Source organism: Centroberyx affinis, unplaced genomic scaffold, assembly GCF_046629955.1.
Source record: "Centroberyx affinis isolate AG114_WGS23_722 - 3 ecotype Tasmania unplaced genomic scaffold, CSIRO-AGI_Caff_v1 ptg004020l_1, whole genome shotgun sequence".
Lineage (NCBI taxonomy): Eukaryota > Metazoa > Chordata > Actinopteri > Beryciformes > Berycidae > Centroberyx > Centroberyx affinis.
Window position 1 is genome coordinate 43798 of NW_027281824.1, and position 26991 is coordinate 70788.

The following is a 26991-nucleotide window of genomic DNA, read 5'->3' on the forward strand; positions in this document are numbered from 1 at the left end:
GTAACAATAAAAGTTTTATTTTCCGATGTGTATTTAATAAACAATGAGTGAATGCCAACGGGATTTACCTGTTTTATTTGAACGATTATCACTTTATTTCTAGATAATCCTGCAGTAGATGGATAAATACAATAGAAAAGCAGTTATTTGGAGTAGATGCTCTCAATCTCAGAGTGTTTGATTGCTATTAACCAGGATGACCATGAACTCTGTTGGTACAGCACAACGTTTTGTCCACAAGAGAGCGCCAGTACACTAATTAGTAGAGCTTTTCTGAAGACTTCAAGGCCTGTAATGGAAAGCCTAATATAGGTCAGACTGGGGTTATGTGGTTTTTTGCAAGTGATTCTTCACACTTGTTGAATCTGCTTGGAGTACCAGATCAGTAGGGTTTGCTACAGCGCAATGAGTGCCAGAAATAACCACAGTATAGTGTTTGAGACAGTTTGGTATATTTTTTCTTTGATGAATAACTGACACTTATCTAATTTGTCCTGATGTGATCCCAGCCATCTTGCTATTCTAAGAAAAAACGATAAAGCTAAGAATGAATCAGTCATTTGCAATACTGTTTACAAGATACAAGATTCTGCCTAGACACTACACTACTCCACACAGGATTGGACAAGGATCGGAATCAGATTTTTTCAATCAAGGGCAAGAGAAATAAATTTGTATCAAATTCTTCTCGGGTCTAAATGCGGCTTGTTGTTCCATTTAAACACAAACCGAATGCATTTGTACTGGAATTTTAATTCTAAGAGGGGTTCATGTATCCAAAGGTGATGAAGCACATCATGAAAAGACTTGGGACTTTGACTTGAACCTGGATTGAGAAATTATAGCAATATATGGCAGCCACTGGGGAATAACTGACTCTAATATGAAAGACTGGTGTTCTCCATTCATGATTGTGCCTGATTGCATGATAAAAAAAAGAATCTGTAATAGCTAATGTAATCACTAGTGATTAGTGACACTTAAACTGCTGGATGTACACTACCAGTCAAAAGTTTGGACCCACCTGATTGAATTGAATGTTTTTCATTCTCTTAAAGCCATTTTGATCTAAAGGCTTCTGCTTAAATGCTTGAAATGTGTTTCTTAGACAAATATAAATAGTGAACTTGATGCCTATGTATGAATTTCTTTCCCAAGCCTTTGCCTTCCCATCAAGGCAAAGGGCGGCTACTTTAAAGAATCTAAAATATAAGATAGATTTTTTTTGGTCGCTGCATAATTCCATTTTAGTTATTTCATAGTTTTGATGTCTTTACTATTATTCTAAAATGTGGAAAATAGCAAAAATAAAGAAAAATGTGGTGTGTCCAAACTTTTCACTGGTAGTGTATGTATCATGTATTTTCATATCCCTCTTTCTAAACTGTTTCACAACTGTGGTGTGAAAAAAAACACCCTGACATCTAGATTCATCGCTTACAAATCTATAATGCACTTCCACATGAAGGTTGATGGGTACGCCAAACTGTTACGAATCATTTAATCATCATAATTGATTCTTAGTTAATGTGATATTTTTTGTTTAATATTCATTTAATCTCGAAGCTCACGTAAGGTCAATGCAAGGAACGCCGGCAGTGTTAATGTATAGTCACTTAACATTTTGGCTTATAAACAAATCAGACTGGCATTTCATGAAAACACCGCCAAAGATCTGCACTCAAAATAAAGAAGAGAAACTTGCTGGGAAGGAAGTGAAAGGAGTGTTTTTTTTAGCAAACCAGTCTACAAGCAGTCGGGTGTGATAGATAACATCATGCTGTTACTGATATGATCAAAACAAAATCATAAACTGGTGATGGAGTTCTCAAAACAGAGTGACGAGGATGAATTCATCAAATACAAAAAAATCGGTAATTATTGGGTTTTTTTAATTTTAGGTTTTTTTCCAGTTTGGTCAAAATATGAAAATACGAAAGACTCAATGAATTGGTTGAAATCCATTTTATTCATAGTATAGTGTCAGTGCATTTTGAAATGTAAAGCAGCATACATTTTACAGCCATAAAAAGAATACAAACAGTAGTTCTTCACAAGTGCAAGTTGTATAAAATCTAGAAAACATCATCAACAACACAATAAATCATAGTGCAAATCTGCTTGTAACAGGCGTTACCACAATATACAGTACTGAGTTATACTGTATGTTCCTGAGAAATTCATTATTCCCTATGATCAGCTATCGGATAAAGCAGGAAATCTCTCTCTTTCTAGTGCGCTCTCTCTCTCTCTCTCTCTCACTCTCATGCTCTCTCTCTTTCATCCCGTCACTGTCTCTCCACATGCGCACGAAAAAAAAATGTAGTTCCCGAAAATTAAAACTGTAGTGTAAACAAAAGTTCATAGGCTCGTACTGCGGGAAAAGCGGGTGAGAAGGCTTTGATCGGGTTCTGTTACGAAAGGATCCTGTGGTCCTGCTGCTGAAGCCTGTCAAATACTCCGGGTGGAATATACTCGTTGCACATCCTGAGAGGAGGGGAGGGGAGGAGGGGAGAGGAGTTTAGTTTTAGTTTCGTTTTGCACAGTGACAGAACAGATAGGATGATCACACACACACCCACACACACACACTCGCGTTCTCACCTCAAACTCTTCATCCATGGACAGTTCTTCAGACTGGCTGCCAAACTCTGTGCTCCAGCGTCTGTCAGCTTGTTATAAGTCACACTGTCAAACAGAATAAAACAAGGTTACACTTCACACAACTGGCTGATAGAAGACATAATGTCACCATATACTGTATGTAAAAGACATAATTTGATCAACATATTCCTCAGCAAATTTCATCATAGTCATCTCAGGACTGTAAATCAGTGTTTCCCCTCTATGATTTCGAAGCTGGAGACAAATACATTCTTTATTTATCCCGTGAGGAAATTCAGTTGTCACAGCAGCAACACACACACACACACACACACACAAGACATCAATCTAAAATCTTACTCCAGGTCAGTGAGAGACGCCATGTGAGGAAGGACCGCAGCAAGACTCTCTGCTCCGCCATCACAAATCAAACTACTGTAGATGCTGGAAAACACACAGAGGGAGGGCAAGAGGAGAGAGAGGGAAGTGAAATTAGCACTGTGTGTGTGTGTGTGTGTGTGTGTGTGTGTGTGTGTGTGCCTGAGTGTGTGTATACCTTAGACAGTGCAGAGAGGGCAGGGTCTTCAGTGCGGGTGCCAGTCTCTCCACCCCCTGGTCTCCAATACAGTTCTGGGACAGACTGGATACCAAAAGGAGAGAAGAGACACAGTTCACTCACATACATAGAGATTTTTTAATAGGACTGACTAGTTAAATAAAGGAAAAATACAGTAAAATCTCTGTGGGACTACATGATTAAAGTAGTGCCATTTCAAAACAACAAAATCCACAAAATATTCATTGAAAAGTGGGTTGGCCCAGAGAGTTATGCTTTATTTTTGATCACAAGGATTCATCAATTTTTCCTATCTTGGATTTGTGGTATGCACATGTTTTATTTGGTTATAGCTGTTTTTTTTATGAAAAAGAAGGACTATTCAGTATTTCAAGAAAAAAAAGCAAAAATAAGAGAAAAATCTGAAAAATGACATGATAATATTTTTTTTTCTTATCCTACAAATCATCTTGTAACCCCCCAAAATTATCGTGTGACCCCCTGGTGTGTCCCGACCCCCAGTTTGAGAACCACTCCTTTAAGAAAACTCATTGTAAGATAATGTAATAAAGGGATAAAGAGAAATATCAGAAAGAGGCTAACATGTATTACTTACTTGAGGATCTGCAGAGAAGGCAGTGAGACTAAAGCATTAGCCAACTCCTCTGCTCCTCTGTCTCCTATCTTACTGTTCTCTAGACTGTAGGAGAGAGAGAGAGAGAGAGAGTTAGATACTAGGCACACACATACACACAGTGGAGATGGATGTAATGAAAGAGAGCTAGGTGTAAAAGTGTGTATACTGACTCTAGGTGCTGCAGGTTTTGTAGACCTGGCAGGAGCTCCCACAGCTTAGGAAGAGCGAGCGGACCATCCTCTGGACCCAGCCTGTAGGGAGACAACACATCTTCATTACCACCATCATCACCACCATCATCATCACCATCATCATCATCATCATAAGCACTGATTTATAGATCAATTTGATCAAATGTCAGAGCTACTCACTCCAACTCCAGCTTGTGTAGCTCTCTGACTGCTGGCACGCCCTCTGCCAGGATGGAGTCTGATTGGCTGGAACTACAAGAGGACACAACACACATTTCACAGTCCAGCCAGAGGTAGCTTGTATGTTACAAAGTATATCAGAGTTGGTGTGTTCTGTGTCATGCTCTCATTCTCTGTTTTATGGTTAGCTGTCATCCATCTGGCACTCTCCCTACTCTTCAAATCATTTGTGTGAGAGAAAAAGAGACAGAAACGGAGCGTATATAATGTGTCTAAGGAAGCGAGAAGTAAGGAGCTGTGTGTGTGTGTTGCCTTACCTGTCCGAAAGTCTCCTGTGTGTGTGTATGTTGACCAGCTTCGCCAGGTGCTCTATGTGACAGACCTGAGTGGCTTTCAACGGGTTGATCTTGAGTTTAGACACCGCCCCTTTAAGAAGCTCCTCTTCCCCACTCTGCTGTAGCTCCTCCCACAGGTTAATGACATCAGCAATGCACGCCCTGGAAGACACCCAAAGGTTCAGTCTCAAAAGGTTTGACAGCTGAACACACAAATGAACAATGAGACAAACCCATAGTCCATAATCATTTCATGCATTCTTGAAGTTAAAGCTGTGTTTAAGTCAATACCCAATCTCGGAACCCATCGTCTATCGGTCTGACGATGTTTACAGTCCAACACAACATCTATGTCAATACTGTTTTGTAGGTGTTTTAGGTCCAGACGACATTTCGGCTAATCTCTATAAACAGATATCTGCATATGAGACGTCGTCTCTCAACTCCAACTCCATTCTCGCGTCTCAAGTTGCTAATCGGACTGTAAACAATGACCGGCGCACGGAAGAGGAAGTCTTGGCCCGGATGTCCGCTGGCTACACCGGAAACCCCAAAATATTGGCCGTTGCCCCCAGAGTCTAATCGTCGTCAGACCGATAGACGATGGGTTCTGAGATTGGTCAATACCAAGCCACATTCTACCCACCCTTAGAGGGGTGAGATGCATATTTTAACTGGTACCTGAATGTGTTGATGTTGCAGAGCCCCACCAGAGCTCTGAGTCCAGTGATCTGTATCCCGGTGTCCTCCAGTCCCAAGCAGAACCGTCGGCCTTCGGTTCCGCCCCGTTCTAGAACCTTCCGCACCACAAACACGTCCGGCGGGCTGAGCGGAACTCCGCGGAACGTCAGGACCTCCGGGAGGTTCTGCGCCAGGTGACCGGCCAATCGCGCGCCGCCGTCTCCGTGCGCCACGCTCGCCTCGTAGACGTAGTGGCACGCCTCCAGGAGCTGGGCGGGGCTCAGGTCGCCGGGGCAAAGCTCCTCTAGGTGTTTCGTTACTATGGCCTGCTTGGCGACCACCGTGTCCCTGGAGGCCGTGTTGGTGTCCACGTGATCTCTCCGCAGCTCCGTCCGCTTGAGGAACAGCAGGCCCACGACGAATCGCTGAGTGAGTTCAAGCTCCTCCCTCTGGGGTCGGCGACGCCCCCTCGGGCCTGCCTGCAAGGGGAGGGTCTGGAAGAGGAAAGTACGGTCCGATACAGTCCTGGAGAAAGAGAAAGAGAGAGAAAGGGAAAGGAAGTCGGTGAGGGTAAGACAGAGAAAGTGAAAGAGATATGAGAGAGAGAGCGAAAGTGATATGCTACCTCACAATCCGACAAGGGACAAAGAAGATAAAACGCCACAGTAAGAGTAAACCGGGCCATGAAATTTTGAATCCAAATTTAGTCTGGCTCTAGCAGAACTGGTGAAACTGTACTGTTGCATTTTACCTTGACAGAGACAGGTGGACCCCCGCCAGGTAACTCTGCAGGAAGGGGTTGGCCCACGACAGGATGTGGTCATCGCCGAAATTATCGTCTTCACTGCCCGTCCTCTCTCCGTTTCTCTTTCTTTCTCCACTTCCCGCTCTCGTTCTTTCCTCTTCCTCTCTGTCCTCTCTTCCTCCTCCCTCTCTCTCACCAGCTGGGACACCCTGCCTCCTCCTCAGGTGGTGAGAGTGGAAGAGTCCCGTCCTGAGGCCGACCCCCCTGAGTCTGGCAGAGATGGTTCGTCCCGCGGGCAGGAGGGACGAGTTGCCTTTGACCGCCTCCCAGGCCAACGAGCTCAGCTGGGACAGCAACTGCCTCTCCTCCACTCTGTCCACTTCACCTCCTCCAGCCTTCACCTCCCCGTCCTCTTCTTTGTCCTCTTCCTTCTCCTGTTCTTCCGCTACCTTTGTCGTTTGGCTGCGAGAGCGAGTGCGAGTGCACATCTGTGTTCTGACGTTGGTCTGATTATTTTTGCGGCACCTCTGCGCGGGAGTGCTGCCTACCCTTAGTTTCTTGTTCTCTTTTTGGGAGTGTGTGTGTGTTTGAGCTTCAGCAGATGTGTGCGTGCTCCTACACTCACGTTCCATTTTCAGCCGAAGCGCTTGACGGCAGACCCCGGTTAACGTTCTCGGTAGGACCTCCGAACCTTTGCACTGTTCTACAACCGAGCACACCAGCCGACACAGTCCGGGGTTCCAGCAGAGGCTGAGAAGATAGCTGCTGTTCTTCAAGCAGTCCATAGCCGAGGCCCTGAGGGCAGGCTCGGTGAAGTACTGGGACACATAGGTCTCTACATCTGTGGAGGTGAAGCCACAGACCTCCAGAAGGCTGTCCACCCGCCGCAGCAGCTGGCTGGCAGCGCCTCTCGGTCTGGTAGAGATCAGAAAAGTGCAGCCTGGAAGGAGGATCCTCTGGAGGATGGCAGAGTATAATTGTTTTACTGTGTATGCCTGTTTCTTATTGTCCTTCGGAAGCGATGCCAGATCTTTTTCTTGAATCTGGAGTAACAATTCATAGTCCCGCAAGTCTTCAAACCCATCAAAGATGATCAGCACACGCTTCGGGGCCGCGAGGACCTGAGCAAAGACAGACTCTGGGTCCGGGCAGGAAGGGGCGGAGGGGGAGAGGTGGAGCAGGAGGGTCTGAAGGCTAAAGGTCGGCTCTGTTAGAGTGAGAGCTTTGCCATCCAATGAGAAGACAAAGTCAAACTGGGGGAGGCAGTCGCTGGCCCAGTCGAGACACAGCTTCCTGATCAGGGTGGTCTTTCCCATGCCAGCGTTGCCTAGCAACAATACGGAGCGTTTGGGTTTGGCTCCGGCTGAGCCCTCAAAGATCTGAAAAGAAACATTTGAACATGTTGGTACCAGTGAGGTGCACACCAGGGATTTGACCAGTGCTTTTGATGCTTTCATCAGTCATATGATCAAATACAAATATTGAGCTGCACAACACTTTACGATATCTGCCCAAGATTTCTTATCTTATCCTACATTTATTCTAAAAGAAATTGGCTGTGGTCAATAAGTACATGGCTTGATGATGACTGCAGGGAAAAACACATTTTATCATGGGACTGGAACTTGTCCAATGAGAGTGAAGCTCTGACCTGACTCCGCCCCAGGAAGTTCTTTTGCCGCTCTGCATCTCCCATGATGATCAGCTCCTTGTCCAGGCATTTGTTGGCGTTCTTACGAGAGCGAAGGATCGTTCTCTGGACCACCTGTGCATCCACATAATGAGGGGTCAGGCTAAGGCCTGCCTCCATGTCCTGGCAGGTTTGTCTCATGTGAGCTTTGGCTTGCTGAAAGTAGTCCTTCACACTCTCTGGAATAAACACACACAGAAATGCACAATCGAGACCAAGCTGGTTTTCCATGAAACATAATTTGCATTTCCAAGAAATTGCAGGGGAAAGTTATGATGAGATTTAGGTGTGATGACCATACAAAAGAGAAGATGATATGCCATGTGGGAACTTACGTGGAATATCTAGGACAGTGGGGGACTGACACCGAGGGAGAGGTGATTCTTTACAAGGGGACAACTCTGAAACACAGCAATAAGACAAGTCATGATATTGTAATATGATGATAAACATGGTATGAAATGTAGTTATCCAGCGAATATAGATGGTATAGGTATAGATGCTTTGTGAAATGATTGTGGGATGTAGGATTACAGAGGGACTGATGTGTTAGACGTCGGGGTTAGATTTTATCAACCACATAAACCGGGAGAAGGGAAGAATTTCTCAGCCGTACAGTGGGAACAGACAATATTACTCACACAGTATGAATAGAAGGCAAAGGATGAAACAGAGAAAGGACTGAGAGGAAGACAGTTTTACTCCAAGGGTGAGAGATATTAAATTTGGGAAGAGGGAGGCTACTTATCCATATTGGGACAGAGGAATGAGGCACATACTGATACTCACCCAAATTGGGGGATAGTGGTGGGGCCGAGGGGGGAGACAGGGCTTTGCTGGCAGTGTCTGACTGAGATCCCAATGGAGATGAACCCATGACGGCTGGAGCTACCGTACCGTCCACTACAAACACAGGAGAGGAGAGGATTTGGAAGCTGAATTCACACAGACACACTCAAGTGAGAAGATCTGCATACATGCACATGAAGCAGACAGACGGGCTGACAGACACACACACACACACGCACACACACATGCACATGCACATGCCAGATCAAAGTGTTTTACTCACCTGGGGAGAGAGGTGGCATTTGGTTTCTGCAGGGTGATGAGGCAGCAGGCACTGTATTGGAAACATGGGTTAGAATATGTCGATATAATATAAACAGACACACACACACACACACATACAGTATATATATGAACACACACTCACCTAATATGTATGTAGGTGTAGCAGCTGTATTGGACAGTGGAAGTCTAATGAATGGATGAGGAGAGAGCCTCAGCGTCTGAACAAACTGACTTCCCGGAGTGTCTGGGAGGGTGATAAACTGGATGGAGGGATGGATGGAGGGACTGAGCTGTATGATTCTTGGTGGTGTGGAGAGGGACACCATCCCTGCTGGACTCAGCTCTGATCCCGTGTCACTGCCTGTGAAACAACCAGAGACAGCACTCTCTTCATTCTTGGTCAACAAGCTTTGTTAACCGTGAGCGTATCGAAGAGGTATTTTGAACAAGGAAAACAAACTGATATGACCTGATGATTTAGGATGGAATAATTTTGTGTGATTGAGGCCCTCAGACATGGAGGACACACAGTACCAGTAATGCTAAATCAACGTATCTCCAAAAAGCAAACATTTCAGGAATTACAAATGCTGACTTTCCCATGCATCCTACAGGGAGAATTTCAGGTTCAAGCAACCACAGGCTAAATAAAATAGATTTAAGTTCTCATTTATTAAGCATGCTTGAGATTGGAAGGTTGTTGGTTTGAATCCCAGACTGACTAGGCAGGAAAACAGTAGAAGAGTGTGATTGCACTAGACTAGGTGTGAATCTGTGCAACAATAGGAGTGTGAGTCATCAGCATAGAGTGTAAGTTTCTGTAGATTTGAGTGTTTAATGCCCCATGTGGGACAAGAAAGTCTCGATCTCGCACATGAAAATCACTCAATATTTAACACAGCACCACGATTACAATTACAAGGTTTTTAGCCCACTGCTACGAAACAAGACAACCAGTCATCTGATATCTATAGTATCTGATATCTGAAGTACATTCAGCTTGAGGAAGCAGTAAGGTGAGAGTTCTTGTTTTGGTTCATCAATGTGACCTCTGATCTGATAAAAATTCAACTTCCTGTTTCTCAATACACAATTAAAAGCCATGAAGGAAGTAAGATCACGCATGGCTGACCTACATCCCCTTTAGACCCAACTCCAACATTTCTAACCTCACATGATTCGCCTCGTCTCTAAGCTGCAACAGATCAATTGTATATAAACACTGTTAGGTCGTCAGCATAGAGCCCAGATATTCAACCCCTGACCCCTCCCATCCTCTTGAATTACTGAAGCATGCAATTACACAAACAATGACATCAAATTTTCAAAAGAGCGACGAGGGGGCTAGCTAATCAATCGTTTGGGAGTCTTGAAATTCCAATGGGCGGGGAGTTTTTGTTCCAACACAGAGTACGTGCTGGAAAGTGAGCTTTGAAAGGCAGAAACCGCAGCAGCTGGCCAAGTAATCGTTGAGTCATTGGTACTGACCAACAACCCTATCAACCCCCTGCAGATAAATTACAGTCATTTTGTGATACGGGGCAGTAAAAGCTTAGTTACTGCCCCTTTAAGATGTTGAAGAAATCCTTGTAGGCTGTCTGTCTATTCCTTTAAGAACTGCACTAATCTTCAACAGGAGGAATTGAATCTTACCTTTAGTGACAGCTGGCTCGACCTGTGCTTCTTTGCCCTTTGCCCGACCTGCAAGAGTTAAAGACCCAACATCAAAACATGGCTCCTAGCTAAGCTCTTCTGAGCCGCAGCACCGCCCAGGACATTCAGGAAGCTGAAGTTTATACTTAATGGACAAGTTCGCAGATTTTGGACCTATAGTCAGCTGTTGGTTGAAACAGCAAGCTTCTGTTGCTTCTTGCTGCTAACAATGAGTCCAAATGGGGTTTGTCGTATGTAATCAAAGTCAAATTTAAGACCTTTACTTTAAGACCAAAGGTGATTAGTGTAACAATCACCTTCGGAACGGCCTGCTTGCAGATCTTAGGCTGACAAAAGCAGCGTCATCGTGTAAATCACTTCCACATTTGTACCAACAAGCTTCTATATAATTTCTTTTGACCTATTTTATTCTCTTTGTATTTGACTGTTTTATTCTTCTAAAACACTATTTTTGATTTTTATCTGGCATTTTTATTGTGTACCTCATTGGAATATATTGTTTTATTATCTTTCAAGCCCTTTGTAACTCATTTATCATTATTACCAGATCATTAAATTAAAGGAGAAAAAAGCAACGTTGACAAAAAATATACCTGTCCTGCAAATAGCCTCCCCTCTTGTAGATGATGTTAAAGAGTAGCTCAACCCCAAACCCAAATCTTTGGTGACATCAAAGGGCACAGAGACCGGCCAATAGCAGATGACCAGTGGGGTTTAGTTACTCTTTAATATTTGGTGTGAGATTGCATATTCCGACTCTTGCAAACTTACTGCCTGTTCAATGTAAGTAATCCTCATTCTAGGTTGAGGATTAGGAGGTTCAGTTAATGGAGTCTATTCTGTTATAATGTGACTGAGTTGACCTGAAAATGATTGGCTGATAGGTCAAACAATGTTGTGCGTTCAAATCTGTCTGTGTTCGAATCTGGCTAACATTGAATTGCATCATTATTGCTCCCACTTTTCCTGGCTGATGAATCGGAAATGTCCTAAAAATAGTAGACAGATAGACAAATAAACTAATTAACAAACAGCTCTGATTGGTCACCTGCACCTCTTTGCCGTTTTGGTCTGGATGGAGTGTTCTCATCTGTACACCGTTCTGATCTGGGAACTAGAAAAGACAAAAATATAAATAGAGGAAATGAAAAAAACAACCACGTAAAACTGTGGCCCCGCTTTGAGATTCATGTTTACTTTTCAGTCAGTGAAACAACTTGTTGGCATGGAAACTTCCTTCTACTCAATTTAAAATAACTGTAATAACATGTGATTGTCATTTTCAAACTGCTCACGAAAACCCCTTTGACTCCATCGGCATCACATCCTGTCACACACCAACATTCCACTCTCATTTTCATGTGATTTGAATGTTAGGGGTCACTGGATAGTTCCACTCTCAGTATGGGTCGGTACGTCTGCACTATATACAGCATCAACCTTTCCAAGAAATGCTTTAGCTTATTATAATAACCACATAACTATTGTCAGATGAAAACTCTAGAAAATATTTTAAGAACTAAGAAAAACAGCTGCGAATATAATTTTGAAATTATACAACAGCTTTTGGGCTGACTGGACCTCAGGGTCATGTGTTTATCCAGCACATAAAGGAATCAGGTTTTCTCATTGAAAAACACCAATATTTTGGGCCGGTGGTATCTTAAAGATTAGAGAAGCGCCTTCAAGGTCACTTGAGGTCCCTAGATTTGCTGGGAAATCTAGCCAGGGAAAGCGAATGTGTATATGCAGGCGTTCCAATGAAACTTCTCAGTGGCCAAAAGTAGGATACTGTAGTTGTAATGGCCAGCTCCCAAGTGTGAATGCGTAAAACTGTGTGAATGTGAAAACAGGGCCGTGCTGAGAAGCTATATGGTTTTCACACGTCAATCATCAGTTGGCGACTGGTTATCTACCTCTAGGTCTCTTTCGCCTGGTAGGTGTGCTGTCTTTCTGTGTCGGCTCTGGTCTGTCCGGGCTGGGCAGCGCTGTCGGCACGGCAACGTCACCTGCGAGCACGAAAGAGGAAGTGATAGTCAGCCGAGCAGCCCGCAGACACAGTATCCCATAGTATTATTATTACGCATCTCGGTATTGAACTGACACTCCAAACATCTTGCTTGTGTCAGGCAGAATTGTCCATCTAAGTTGATCTCAACAAAATAGTAGTGTCACAATCTGAAGGGAAACACTAGTTTTGCTAGTGTCCCTTGGGATAAGAGGATTTCCAGTTTCGGATGCCATACATAACATCATCTCCCTAGGTGTAGGTGGGTTTCTCGACCCACTTCACTGTCAATTTCCACTTCCGCTGCACTGGTGAACGTCACATGATCAAAACACTGTCATGTCTAAAACAAGTTCTATTTATTTATCTACTTTTCTGTCTTTTGTATGTGTCTTTCTCCCAATCTGTCTGCGCACCCATCTTTGATACTGAAAGTAAAGAGAGATTGTTTTTGTTGCTTTGGCCCTTCTCTTTTTTTCTCATTTCCTCTCCCCCCACCGCCTGTCACCTGTTTGAGGAAGTGATCATGTAATCAGAAGAGGAGATCTTTACCACTGTCGTCTAGGTCTTCGTCACAACTCCAACTGGCAAAGTCAAAGATGGCATCTTGGTCTGGGGGAGAAGAAAGGATATCAGTCACGCTCTGTGTGGTTGTTCATGCATGTGTGTGTGTGAGTCACCCAATAGAGTATGATTGGGTGTGAATGTCATCTTAGATACAGTATGTACTGTATGTGTGTGTGTGTTCGGTTGGGACTCACCTGTAAACATTTTCTCCAGGTATTGCTCGATAACCTCCAAATCTGATGACAAAAACATAAATAATAAACAAAATAATGAGGATTATAAGACGAAACATTTCATCAGCTAGTTTTGCCGAGCCTGGAACCAGACCCGTGAATCCCTCGTTACCTCCGCCAAGGACGTTATGTTTTTGGTGCCGTTTGTTTGTTTGTTTGTTTGTTTGTTTGTCTGTTAGCAGGATTACAGAAAAACTACTGGCCCGATTTTCATTAAACTTGGTGGAAGGGTGTAGCATGGGCCAAGAAAGAACCCATTCAATTTTGGAGCTGATCCGGATCCGACTCACGAACAAGCAATAATAGCACGAACCTTGGTCTGCGCTCTCCGAGTGCCCTTCTAGTTTTTGTTTTCATTTGTCTTTGCTTATTGACCGTTTGAATTCCAAAGATTTGACAAGATTTTTTATATAAAACGACACCTGTTGTATGAGTCTAAATCACAAAGTGGGGCAGCTACAGAGTGGAAAGCACAGAGATTTGCTCTTTTTGCACAGATGAAATTCTGCTGTCGGTATGGTCACAGGCAGGAAGTCTTCTCTATAAAACCCGAACCCACAGAGATGAAAAATCAAAACAGCGAAATGCAACTGACATTTACAACCGTACAACCAGCCAATGTTAGATCTTTTACCTCTCTTGTCTCTTTGGTATCTTTTGGTATAGAACTATCACAGACCGGCCAGGTTGGTAAACATGAGCGTGCTGTGTGCAGTTTATTGACATCACATTACATGCTTTCTGCGTATTGAAGATCAAACGGTTATCTCTTGCTGATATTTGAAGCTGCTTACGTGCAAAGTTGCCTAGTGGAGCTTTAATCCTAGATGGGTCCTGGTCAATCGCAGCAACAAAGAGTTGCTTTACTCATGTTGCTTTACTCAAGGCTAACAGCGTCTTGAATGCTTGATATCTGTACACTCAAATTGCCTCCTCAGAGGAAACCATTGACAGTTTGAATAACTTCAAATGATCGCAAAGTTAACAAATACAAGGGATAAAGAAAATGAGACAGTCCCAGGGGTTGGGACAAGCTAATATTTGGTGAGTAAATGTAGCAAGATTGAGATGAAAGAGATGATTCTAGGGTTAAGACAAGCGCTAGAGGTTTCTAGAAAGTGTCTATGTGGAGCGGGGGTGATGCAGACATAGTGTATGTGGTTACTGAGGCAAAGGGCATAACCTGTAGAATCTCTCCATCTCTCTTCATCTCCACCTCTGGATTAGTCATCATTTCAACCATAACTACTTTGATGCTTTCATACTTAGAGTACAGTACAGACAGACCGGCGAACACAAACACCTTCCTGGCACCAGGGAGAACATTTAACAACATTTACCTGGTATCTCTCCATAGTCCGGGTCCAAATCTACTTCCTGCATCTTGGTACCTGATAACATCACGCACACACACACACACAAGGAGAAAGTGAGAGAAAGGCAGAGGAGAAAGAGACTAATATAATAGTCCTTCATAAAATGGCACATAAAGATACGGGGCGCAACCTATTGAACTGCTGGCAACTTTTATTGGCTTGAGTATACTGATTAGAAGTTTGTTTGCTGTTTTTGTGTCTGTTTTTTGTGTTTTTATCTATGTACACTGCCTTGGTCCATCATGTTAGGGGTTAGAGGGTGGGGGTGGAGTGGGTCGGTGGGAGGAAAACAAGGAAAATGGGGCGGGGGGGGGGGGGATCTGTTGTAGTACACTTTGTTTTGTTTGCCTTGTGTCACTTTTGTGACTGTGATGGTGCTCCCCCTTCCTCATACACACAATAAATAATTGATCACAAAAAAAAAACAAATCACAATGCTGCTGCCCATGCTGTTTTCTAAAAGACAAAAGCAAAGGCACTGCCCTTGGTTGTGTGGACATTAGTACCAACTGTGGGCCCATCTCTCGACCTCATTATGTTTCTCTTTGCCTCATCTGTTTTCTTATGTCATTGTCCATGTTACTGTCCGTCCCACTGTCTGTCCTGGGATCTATTGCACCCTCAGCCATCCCTCTTTATTTTGCCCATTCCATTTTTTTCCTATTAAGGTTTTCTTGGGAGTTTCTCCTCGTCTTCACTGAAGGTCTAAGGCTGGTGGTGCTGGTACGTTAGGCTCGACAGGATAGATACGTAGGTTATGTCTTGCTAAATCTTGTGTGTCTTGTGCTTTGTTTTGCATCCTGCTCTGTGGTTGATTGTTGATCAGTCAGATCTACTGTAGGTTGTCTCTTTCTCTGCAAAGTCCTTTGAGGCAGGCTTGTGATGAAGGACTATAGAAATAAATGAACTTGAACTTGAAGGAATGGCATATTATGGGAAGTGAATGCTTCGGCCAAATGTCATCCTCTGAATCATCACTAGCAAAGTTTGCGTCCCTATGTGCAGCCTACGCCCTGAAAGTGCAAGAACTTCCATATTCCTAATTCCTAATTTCCATATTTACTGGCATGACGTCTTATTTTGATGCCTTGATGTTAAAGGAATAGTTCACCCAAAAATGAAAATTCTGTCATCATCTACTCACCCTCATGCCAAATGAAACACAGGTGAAATGTGTTAGTCCATATAACACACAGGGAGGTTGCCAGCACAACTTGGTAGCAGCCTTCTCCAAAACAACTGAAGTCAATGGGGACCTGTTCTTTAGAGTTCCAAAACAAAAACAGCCAAACAATCACACTGTGAATAGAAAGACCTATACACCATGATTTATATTTTATTTACTAAATGATGGTGTAAATATACTGTAGGTCTTTTTGGAACTCTGAAGAACTGGTCCCCACTGACTTCAGTTGTTTTGGAGAAGGCTGCTATGGAGTTGTGCTGGCAACCTTGGGTGAACTATTCCTTTAAAGCACAGTGCAGGATTTCCCCCATTGTTTTTCCCTGTTTGTGCAATCAAAATATCTCCACCCCCCTGCACCCTCCCTCAAGGACACGCCCCCATGGGATCAGCTGACATTGAATATACCTGGCATTGAACGAGCTGAAATCAGCTGGAAGTGACGAGGAGAGGTGATATGAATAATGAAAATAATTCTATTAGCAATAACATATCGTTTTACATGTATGATGTCTGAAGCTGAGTAGTCTCACATTGCCCACACCTTTCCTCACACTCCAATTAGCACTGCCCACCAATCATACTCAAAGACAAATTAGCAGCTTTCAGTACAGACAGAGGTTAGACAGTCAACACATAAGAGTGATACGAATAATCAATGCAAATTTGGTTTTTACATCCACGTGACTGATATCCAGTGATATGAAAAGTAGGCTTCTGACCTCCAAACTGAAGCATTGTAACTCAATCATTTATTTGAATCACTTGCTGGTTCGCTTGGCTTTCAGAGAGACGGAACTGCATAGTGGAAAACTCACTGACAAAACTCAGAGACCGAAGGGTCGGGTAGGGCAGCAGAGAGAGAAGAAGAACAGAGAGAAAGGGCGGCTAGTTTGTGGGAAGGAGAGAGGGAAGTAAGAGATAGTGGAAAGAAACAACAAGCAGAGTGTGTGAGTGTGTGTGTGTGTGTGTGGGGGGGGGGGGGGGGGGAACTAGTGGAATCCAGAGGGTGGATTGAGGAAATAGAGCAATTAGTGAGAAATAAGAATTTCAAATTCTCAAAGGATTACAAGTACGTCCGATTTTACAAAACGCCACTGGAAAATTCCAATAGAAATGGTTATTAGTGTTGGAACCTGTCCAACACCATTTAAGCACTGTCTTCAATGTGTCCTCCTGTTTTGGTTTTGTTGTTGTTGTTTTATTAAGTAAAGGAGTGTGATCATCAGTATTTTTGCCAGCTTTGCTCAGAAAAAATAAAAGTGCTGTAACCCTAAATTGTAAATTCTAAAAAAAACACTTATTCCAAAAAGAAATGTATCATTAAATATTTGACTTGATCTATGTAATATAATGACTTCACTGGAAAACTGCTTATTCAAGACATCCTTATTTCTTTAACATAATACTTTAACATTGCTCTTCTACTATTACAGGCTTACTGGGGGTCTTTTAAGGAACAGCTTCAGTGGCTTAACCACTTAAGATTACACAATTTACCTTCAGTTAAAAAAATGATTGCTTAAAAACTTCCACAAGGGCTTCATTAAAAGACATTTCAGATGTTAAATCAAAAGGTTACATCATTAACTTTAAGGGTCAACTTAAGTGGTTAAACTTTTACATTCTATGCACAATTCATCTTAATTTGAGGAAAGAAATCCTAGTTATTCCATAAGTAAGGTTATTATTCAGGTAAATTAAGGTGAATTTAAGGAGGTTTAAAGGTGTAAGATTAAGGGACTCTGTTCCCTAGTGCAGTGATTCTCAACCTTTTTCATATCAAGCCCAAGACCCCTAAGTTAGTACACATTAGGGCCATGGACCCCCATTTGTCTCTCGGACCCAAATCTGAGAATATTTTTATTGTTAGATATGATTTTGTCCAGAATTCTATGACTATCTGTGTTGTAGGCAAAGATAACAGTGAAAATATGATAGTCATTCTTCTACATTCTGTAACTGTGTTCACTTCTTGTAAATGATATAATGGTGAAGTTTAACAATTCATCAATTTGCTGGGGACCCCCTGGAACCCCCTCAAGGACCCCTGGTGGTCCCCGGACCCCACGTTGAGAACCACTGCCCTAGTGTATAGAATAGATGATTTGGTTTTATTCTATTCTGTAGCTTCAACTTAGTCTTACTATGATGCTATGTTATTGAGCAGCATGTAGTTTTATTTGTTTCCCTGTGCTTTCTGTCTCTTCAGGCATTCCTGCCAAGCTTTTTACTACATAGCACAAAATGGCCATAATGTAGCTGCAGGGGTTTGATTGGGTTGTCGATCATTTATACTGTGACAGAGACTTGTGTGGGAGGTGACGACTTATGCCATAGTTACTATTCCTGGTATATGTTATGTTATCCTGTCCTGTCCTGTAATGTGGGCGTTGTGGAGAACTTGTGACGGTAACTGTGATTAAAGGCTACACAAATATGCTCGACTTGACTTAAAGGCCCAATTTGATATACAAATATAAACAAAAGGTATCCCTGCCAGTGCTGTACAAAGCTATGTGCTGAAAGAAAAGAGAAAGAAAGAAAGAAAGAAAGAAAGAAAGAAAGAAAGAAAGAGAAAGAAAGAAAGAAAAAGAAAGAAAACATTCAGGGGAAAACAATAGAGACAGACTGGTGGCAGAGAACATGGCCTCCAAAAATCAACTGAGGAGTATCAAACCACATCTTTATACTATGTACAATAGGCTAAGGGTGAAGATTCAATTCCATTTGAACCCACTTCGGAAGCAATGGCAGAGGGAATGTGTTCTTACCTGTGTGACTATATGGATAAAAACAAACGCTTCAACTATGAGGAACTAGCGAGGTTAAATATAGCTCAGTGGCCATGTTGTATCTGCCTAGTTTGCAGCAGCCGTAACTTTACAGTGCAAATCACTTAACCACATCACTGCCTAAATACAACACATGACAAGAGTAAGAAAAGCTGCAAGAAGAAAAACTTCATCTTTACCAGTGAAAGACTCAAATTACTTGCTTCTGCCACACCTGTTCTTAACCCTTAGAGGAAACTGTGTTAACGAAGAACCATGCACCATGAACCTACATCTGTCTGTTGTTATGTGGGTAGACAAGTCCCTTGATTCCCTGGAAGTCCCCATAAATACCCAGTCTTCACCCAGCTTCTTCTAACCATCACCTCTCCCCTCAGTTAAGCAGTTACTTCTATATTACATATAATCAGGAATGTAGCCAAACCCACTTAAAGCCACTTAAAAACATGTCTTTATTTAGAGTTTACTCACCTTCTTAGGATCACATGATTATTTATAATGTAAATTCATATACATTCCAGTCTCCAACTGATGTAAATTATAGGAAGATGAGGTTTTTTAAGTGCAGAAAAAGCATCAAAAAAAGTGTAAAAGTACAGAAAAAGACAGTGCAAGAGGATTAGAAAAGTGAAAAGTGCATTAAAATCACATTTAAAAGAAAATAAAAAAGGATATAAATAAATAAATATTACAGTGCAGATGAGTGTTGCCCTAGATTTCCTAAAAAGCCCTGGCGGACAGAAACGTTTTAAGCCCTGATTTTAAAACATAGGCTAATATAAACATAATTACATTTAATTAAACAAAACAACTTATTTTACAAAAGAAAGTGCAATCACAAAAGATAGCCCCCTTTCTATTTTGTCATCCATGCCATGCGAAGTTTTGGAGACGCAACTGCCGACTCGGACTGTCCCATCCCAACACACCCGACGCCCATTCACCTGTCGCGGCGGCCCGCAGCGTCTCCATCCGCGTGGATGCTCTGTCCTCCGGCAGTAGGCCACTGGACTCCCCGCTGTATATTCCCTGTGCGTTGAAATAGGCACCCGCGCTCTGTGGGTATACGGAGCTGTCCTCAGACGACCTACGGCTCCACTCTGTGTGACACCAACCTGCCCGCAGCCTCGACACTCCACTTTTACTTTCACTCTGCTCCCCGCTGAGCTCATGTTTACAGCAGATGCAAAGCCGAGGCGGTTTGCTGGGCCGAGCGGTTAAGGGGCTTCCAGTGATGATGAAATAAATGCAATAGTGAAACAAACTGCAATTTCAATTTCAGTCATCTTGTACGCCCCAAACCGTCAAAAAAAAAGTTGTTGCTTTTGCTATCAGCCCTCTGCTTTGAAGTTGCATTAGTCATAAACTGTAATTATGTTTTCCTAATGAGTCGTCGTCGTCTCACACTAGTTAGTTAAGAGTTAGGCTAGTTAAGAGGTTTACTTTCTCCGGGTGGAAGAGTTTTGCTTGATTGTTATCGAGGATGACAGCATTGGATATCAAGGCTGGTCACTGGGATCATTCCACATGAGAAGTAATGTAAAAGTAATGGAACGAGTTACTGCGCCCGGGGAGGGATAGCAATAGCCAAGGGCGGAGGGTGAAGTAGCTAATTGCATTTACTCACGTTACTGTAAGTGAGTAGCTTTTTGTGTATGTACTAAATGAGCTACTTTTAGGCCTCCTTAAGTAGATTTTTACACCAGTACTTTTACTTCTACTTAAATAGAATATCAGCAAATTAACAGTAGGCCTACTTCTACTTGAGTAGGACATTCTACTACTCTTTCCACCACTAGCTACTAATCAGATAAAGAGTAGTGTAGAGGCCCTTAACCTAATGACTGCCTATAATGCACCAAATTACACAATACAACTACATGTAATGAAGCCTATAATGTAATAAATAGCCAAAATCAACAGTTATAGCTAGTTATGTTGCAAGATTCTATCACATTATTGGCTTTTTATTACTTAATAGGCTTTTGTATTACATTTAGTTGTAAGCAGTTATGTTACATGCCTCTATTTTTTATTTTTTTAACATGGAGACCTACTGTATCCCAGAGTTTCCCTACCATTGAATAGGTGCAGTAGGTCACCCTGCCTTAATGAGCTGCCAACCCAGTTAATAGAGTTTCCCTAGTTTGGATTTCAGTGGAGTTTTAGTCTCCCATGATGGTCTGAATGCTGTTTCAGAGAAGACATTTTGGCGCAAACACTGAATACCTGGAATGTTTTGGCATGAATACGGTCACAGTCGTTGAATATTGGCACAAAACGTCTAATGCTGTCAGCCTTCAAAAACCCATATTGTTTAAACTGGTGGTTATCCTGTGGTTAGGGTTAGTGAAGGAAGGAAACCATGCGATTCTGTTTTAAGCCCTGCAGTATACCAAGACCACGCATGTTTATTATGTTAGCATGACTTTTTCTCTCTCGTCTCCACAGGTCCGTGAACACAAATTAACACTAGTGATTAATTAGTGATGAATTGGTGAACTGACCAGTGAACAATTTGTCCAATAAAGGCTGAGAATGGAGCAGCTGAGCTCGAACTTTGTCTGCAGACAAATACGATGCAATGTGAGTGAAGCATTATTTTTCTTTCTCTCACTCGGGCGCGCGCACACACACACACACACACACACACACACACACACAGCGTCTTGCTCCGGACAAGGAAACATGGGGAGTTTTGGCTGGACTGGAAAGTACCTGCTTCACCTGCTTATCAATGCCAGTTTGGTATCTCACTTATTAAGTGCCGTGCCATGCCAGCACACGTTACATCACACAAACACACACCGTCTCTTGTTCTGGACAAGCAAACATGGTGAGTTTTGGTTAGATTAGAATGTTGAAGGAGTAGTTATACGCACATCACGTAGGTACAAGGCTATCAGAAGAACTGTGTCAATGAATAAAAGGAGTAACGCCTGCACACTTGCTCCATGCCACAAAAGTTTACTGGTGACAACGTTTCGATCCTCCTTGGATCTTCGTCAGGTCGGAAAAGTTTGAAAAATAGAAACCACGCCCATATTTATACATCATGCACTCCCATAGGCTGACAAGCTCTATGGTGGCAGGTGTGGTTCACCATCCAAACCGCCCAGGGTGATAAACATCCAGAAATACTTAAACAAATCAATAAAGTACATAGAAAACAAATACATAGAGCAAAAAACAGAGTACAAAAACCATACTTCAAAAATATCAAACAATCTATATCAGATATATAAACATAATATCACATACAGAATCCCATATATCAGAAAATACTACATAACCTACGTTCAAATTTTTTTTTTTTTGTATTCAGTTAAGGAAAAGAAGAAATCTTAAATTCATGTAAGAAGTTGGGTCTTAAACCCTTCTATAAAAAGTCAGCTGGATCGAATCACAATAAGGAAAAAATAAAGAAAAAATAACAATGGAAAAACATACAATACAGGTATGTGTCGCAGGGTCTAGAAAAATACCCATATATGTAGGGAGAGCCATCATGATACTACCACCATTTTTGTTTTTTATTTTAGAGAAAATGTTTGATCTCATACTCTTGGTTCAGACCTCTAGGTGTGAGAGTCTGGAGAGTGAAAATGTAAAAACTTTCTCTTTGGAGTAAGAGGGTATTTAGATCACCTCCTCTTCTCGGGGTTCTAACGTGCTCGATGCCAATGTATCTGAGAGAGGCCACTGGGTGATTTGCCTCTCTGAAATGCACTGCCACCGGGTTACGCTGGTCCTGGGTACGGATGCAGCTCCTGTGCTCTGCTATCCTGGTTTTTAGTGCTCTTTGTGTTTTTCCTACATATGCCAAACCACATGGGCATTTTATAAGGTAGATTACATTTCTTATAGAACAAGATATAATGCCCCTTACTTTCATTGTTTTTCCTGTTGTCGGGTGGGTGTATGTGGTACATTTATATGTAAAATTGCATGAACCACACCGATAATTTCCTGGTGGAAGATCAAGGAAAGTAGTGTTTTTAGCAGGGATGAGATCAGATTTCACCAGCATTTTGTCGCAAATTAGAATGTACCTGCTCTACCTGCTTGTGACAGTGACAGTTTCGTAGCTCACCCCTAGCTCACTCATTAGGTGCCACACAATCACACACACACACACACAAACACAAACACATTCCTTCACTATCATGTCATCGATACCAGTTTGTTCGCTCAGTGACACCATACAGACAAACTATTTTCTCATCAACAATCACAATGGACATGCATGCACACATGGGCACACACACACACACACACACGCACACAAGCGCTTGTTCACACACGCACACACACATTGCTTTGAATATTGCCCTTGGCAAATATTAAAGTAGCCGACTTTTTACTCGCTGTTATTGTATTTTAAGCAGTATCGTATGGGGAAGAAAGACAAGATGAAAAGAGGCAGAAGAGCGTGAGTAAGATGGAGGAAGGGGGGAGGGAAGTGAAGACAATGGGAGGGTGGGAGGGAGGGAAGGATGGAGTGGTGGGAAGGCTAATTTTCTCGCAGTTATGTAACTATTTAATAGGAGTCCTTTTCCTGAGAAGCCATTGCTCTGTGACTCAGCAATTCTATTCTACTCTATTCTTAATTTTCACATGGGGGTTAGGGTTAGGGTTAAAAAATACATTATGGCAAAATGCGCGCATGGGTTACTGGAATTCGTAATCACCTAGTAGCACTGAACACCATAACACATTACAGCCCCAGCCAACTTGGCAAGCAGGACACTGATTAACAGGACATGACAATACACTGTGGCACTTAGCAAAACATGATAACTGGTCATGCTATTATTTTGTGTTCAGTGGTGCAGCATTGAATAAATCACTTCTAGCTTTTGCTCCAAAAAAAGAAAGGAAAACTGTCATAGGCTCAGGGTTGGCCTTGTCTTGCTGCCAACATCAGTAGCCAGTTTTGCGCAGTGTGTTCAGTGGGGCTTTCCAGGGTCCAGGCCAACTCAACTTGTATTAATAGCATCAACGCGTTAGACAGTTGATGACGAAACTAGTTCCCTGATTTGAACCATATACAGGCCAGCAGAGTAGTGAAATTGTTAAATCTTTGTAATGTATGACGAAAATCACTATTAGATCATTTGAAACTGTGGTCCTCTAGCTCAGTGGCTCTCAAACTAGACCCCAGGAGTCCTTGAGAGGGTTCCAAGGGGTTCCAGCAACATGTTATTTAACTGTAAGTTTATTATTATGGATTGACTATTATGATCAGAGGGCTAACACTGTACTATCATCCCCCCTCCTACCTAATAGACGGGCAGCAAACTCTTTTGGGATGGGGGTCTGTGGTGTAAACTGCATCTAACTGGGGGTTCTTGACATGACAAAGTATGGGTGCCTTTGTTCCAGCAGAATGGCCCGCTCTGTAGGCAACAAGGTGCAAAAAGAAGAAGAGATTAGTTTTGGGAGAAAACAGTGACACTCCCTGCCAAGCTTTGCTGTGATTTGTTGGGAATTCCAGCAGGGTGGGAGGATGCGATTCCTGAAATTCCCTCTCCGGTCGCAACCTGTTTGTTTTTATTTTGTGAACCAGGCATCCAGGCACTCGCCACACTCAAAAGGAAACTGAAAGATAGGCATGCGATAACTGCCGAACCCTGCCAAAGCACTGACCTAAATTATCCTAAACACTGTTCATGCCAACCACAACACAAGGGCTCCGCCCAAGAGAGGTGAAAAGAGAAACGGATAGGGATATAGGAGGAGTAATACAGAGAACTGTGAGAAAGCAAGAAAAAAAATGGAAGGTACAAAGAGAAAGAGATGTTGGCTGAGTGCCAGAAAGCCCTGAAGAGCACAAGAAAGTTAAGAGTAATAAGCAAAAAGTGTTCATTTACATTTCAAGCATTTCAGTGTTGCTCATATGCAGGGTGACTTACAGTGAGTGCAATAAGCTTCAATCCCTAGATCACTACAACATTACAAGTGACTAATACTGGGGAGTGAAAGGATCAGAGCCACCGCGGCCTGTCATCATTCCTGTTACACCAGACGGATCACAGAAAAGAGAAGTGGTAGAACCAGACGGAAGAGAAATAAGGAGAAAGGTGAAAAGGGAGGAAATCTCTCCAGAATGGGAGGGAGAGGAGGAGGACGATGTGGGAGAGGGGGATATGAGTCACTGAGGAGAGGGTGACGTGAGGATTTGGACCAACTTACCCCAATCTGTGTCCACCCCTTCTTCCTCTTCCTCTTCACTCTCATGGGAGTCTGTCGTTTGGTCAGTGCTGCAGGAAGTTGCTGTGTTATCAGCGGCCCTGCCAGCAATGTCAAGGCTGTGTGCAATGTCGTCTGTGGGCATACAAAGATGTGTGTGTGGATACGATGGGTGGTCCAGTGGGTTAGCAAGAGCGTCTTTTGCCTCACAGGGAGAAAGTAAAAGTGCTAAGCCGTCTGTGAGTCCGGTGTCTGTGCTGCATTGTGTGTCCGCTGTCGAACAAGGAAGGTAACTGTCCTCTGCCGTGTCTGTCGATCTGTCTGTAACCTGGCAGACACTGAGATCGCCTGCCAGTCCTTCTGTGTTGTTTCCATCTGCCGCCGTACACTCTTTAGCAGATGATGCAACTCTCGTTGTGTCGGTTGTCCCAGAGACGCTGATGGCTGTTGACGTGTCAGTCGCTCCACCTGTATCCCGAGTTAAACCTGGGTCTGTGATCTCTGTGCTGTCTACATCCGCGCTCTTACAGACGGAGTATGTTTCTTTGTCTGTGCCGCTGTCAGTTGCTGCTCCTGTATGGGCATCCGTTGATATTCCTGTGTCTGTTTTGTCTGTGCTGTCGTGGGTTGTTCTGTTTCTGTTAAGGTCCAGCGTCATGCCTGTGTCTGTAAACTCCTCTATACTAATGCTGGAGAAAGGTGAGGTATTGTCGTCTGCCCTATCGTCTGTACTGCTGTCAGTTGCTGCGTGGTCGTCATTGAAATCCCACATTAAGACAGCGCTAATCGCAATAATGTCATCTTCTTCTTCAGAAAGGGAGTGGTTTTCATCTTGTGTTGCTCTGTTGACAGCATAGGAATCTGGAGTCCTGCCAGCACCTGCCATCTCTGTTTCCTCATCCATATGAATAATAGGGTACTGTGTTTCATTCTCTGTTGCCCTGTTGTCTGTTGTTGTATGGTCAGTGGGCATAAAATCCACTAGGGGCAGTAACACCCTCTGTCCCCTGTCCCAGTGCTGCCACAGTGGGAGAGCTATCCTCCTAGCCGTCTCCTCTACCTCCTCTAACCATTTATCCTCCTCCCTCAAATTCCCCTCATCTGTTCTTGGGATCTCCATTTGCTCTAGGCTTCTCACCAGTTCTGTCAGTTCTTCACCCATCCCGAGATTGCACTGGTGGTCGTGTACCGTCAGTGTAGATTTAATCCTGTGAATGAGATGGTGTTTGTCCATCGCCGCCCCCCCCATCCAATGGCTCTGTTGCGATTCGTGAAGTGTTGGGTCACCCGTCGTTGACCTTTGAGACTTCACTCCACCATTGAGACCATGTTCGTTAATTGTTTGCCTAGATTTCTTGCCTTGACATTCATCCATTGTTGATAAAGACTCAGCCCCGTGGTTGTGGTCACCGATTGCGGATTCTCCGGACTTCACCCCATCACCGACACAGTATTCATGAAGTCCTGATCCACATTTCATCATCTCATTGAGCAGAAGTTCAAGAAATGTCTCCCTAGATTGAATACCTTGGGTGAGGTGCTGCTCCTCAATCGTCTCGCTCCGCTGATGTTCCAGAAACGGTGTCGATGCAATTCCCTTGGTGAGCCAGTGTAGACTGAAGCTCTTGCCGTAGTCCTCGGAGATGACCTGTTCCTCCACCAGACCCTCCAGCAGAGCCTGGATCTCAGCAGGAGAGGCCCAGGTCAGAGCCAGCCGCACCGTGCCCAGAACCTCCTCGAACTGGGCCATGGCTTCTACTTCCGCCTCCTGGGCTTGGAGGTCTCGCAAAAGGAGACAGCCAGCGGTGGTGATGGTTTGTTTGTGTATTTTGAAGGGATACAGAAGAACTTAAGTCCAGGAGGCGTGCTTCTACATGGAGGGAGGTGTGCATATAATTAAGGGGGAGGTCTGTTGGAAGTATTGTTTCAGTATTAGTGTGTGACTGTGTCTGTGCAAGTGACTGTTTTAGGAGCCGGAGGCAGCGATATCTTTATTAGGAAGTGAGGTTTTTATATGCTTAGATAGGAGGTCCATTTCAGGCAGATACTGTTTCAGTTTCATACTGCTCATCAGCCTAGCCACAAACACACATAACCATGAAACATGCATCCAAGCACAGACTCATGTCCCTATAAACACATTTAAGAGGTACACATACATTACAGGATTACACTAAGAAGAGATAGTGATGCACATACAAAGTTTTAAGCAGGTGGCAAAAAACGATCTTTTCCTATTTCATTCCTACACATTGTATGCAATACATGCA

At 43.2% G+C, this 26991-nt stretch overlaps 1 protein-coding gene across 3 annotated transcripts; it reads right to left on the reverse strand.

Annotated features, from left to right (window-relative positions):
• Positions 1-1958: 1958 nt before the first annotated feature.
• On the reverse strand, positions 1959-26240 carry ciita (class II, major histocompatibility complex, transactivator). Of its 3 annotated transcripts, none has more exons than XM_071542129.1 (22): positions 24725-26240; positions 14516-14566; positions 13137-13178; positions 12928-12987; positions 12284-12376; positions 11416-11481; positions 10347-10394; positions 8836-9054; positions 8692-8742; positions 8409-8522; positions 7955-8020; positions 7581-7798; positions 5936-7308; positions 5185-5709; positions 4486-4665; positions 4169-4240; positions 3968-4048; positions 3777-3860; positions 3161-3244; positions 2965-3048; positions 2605-2688; positions 1959-2487 (listed from the first exon to the last, which is right to left on the reverse strand). In XM_071542129.1, exons 1-22 carry the CDS (start codon positions 26202-26204, stop codon positions 2415-2417), a joined length of 5148 nt encoding a protein of 1715 aa, XP_071398230.1. In that variant the 5' UTR covers positions 26205-26240; the 3' UTR covers positions 1959-2414. The 3 variants fall into 3 exon arrangements, with proteins under 3 accessions (XP_071398230.1, XP_071398232.1, XP_071398231.1); XM_071542131.1 differs by lacking the exon at positions 24725-26240 and adding an exon at positions 19474-19755; XM_071542130.1 differs by lacking the exons at positions 1959-2487; positions 2605-2688; positions 2965-3048; ... (2 more) ...; positions 3968-4048; positions 4169-4240 and having other exon boundaries at positions 4641-4706.
• Positions 26241-26991: the final 751 nt, after the last annotated feature.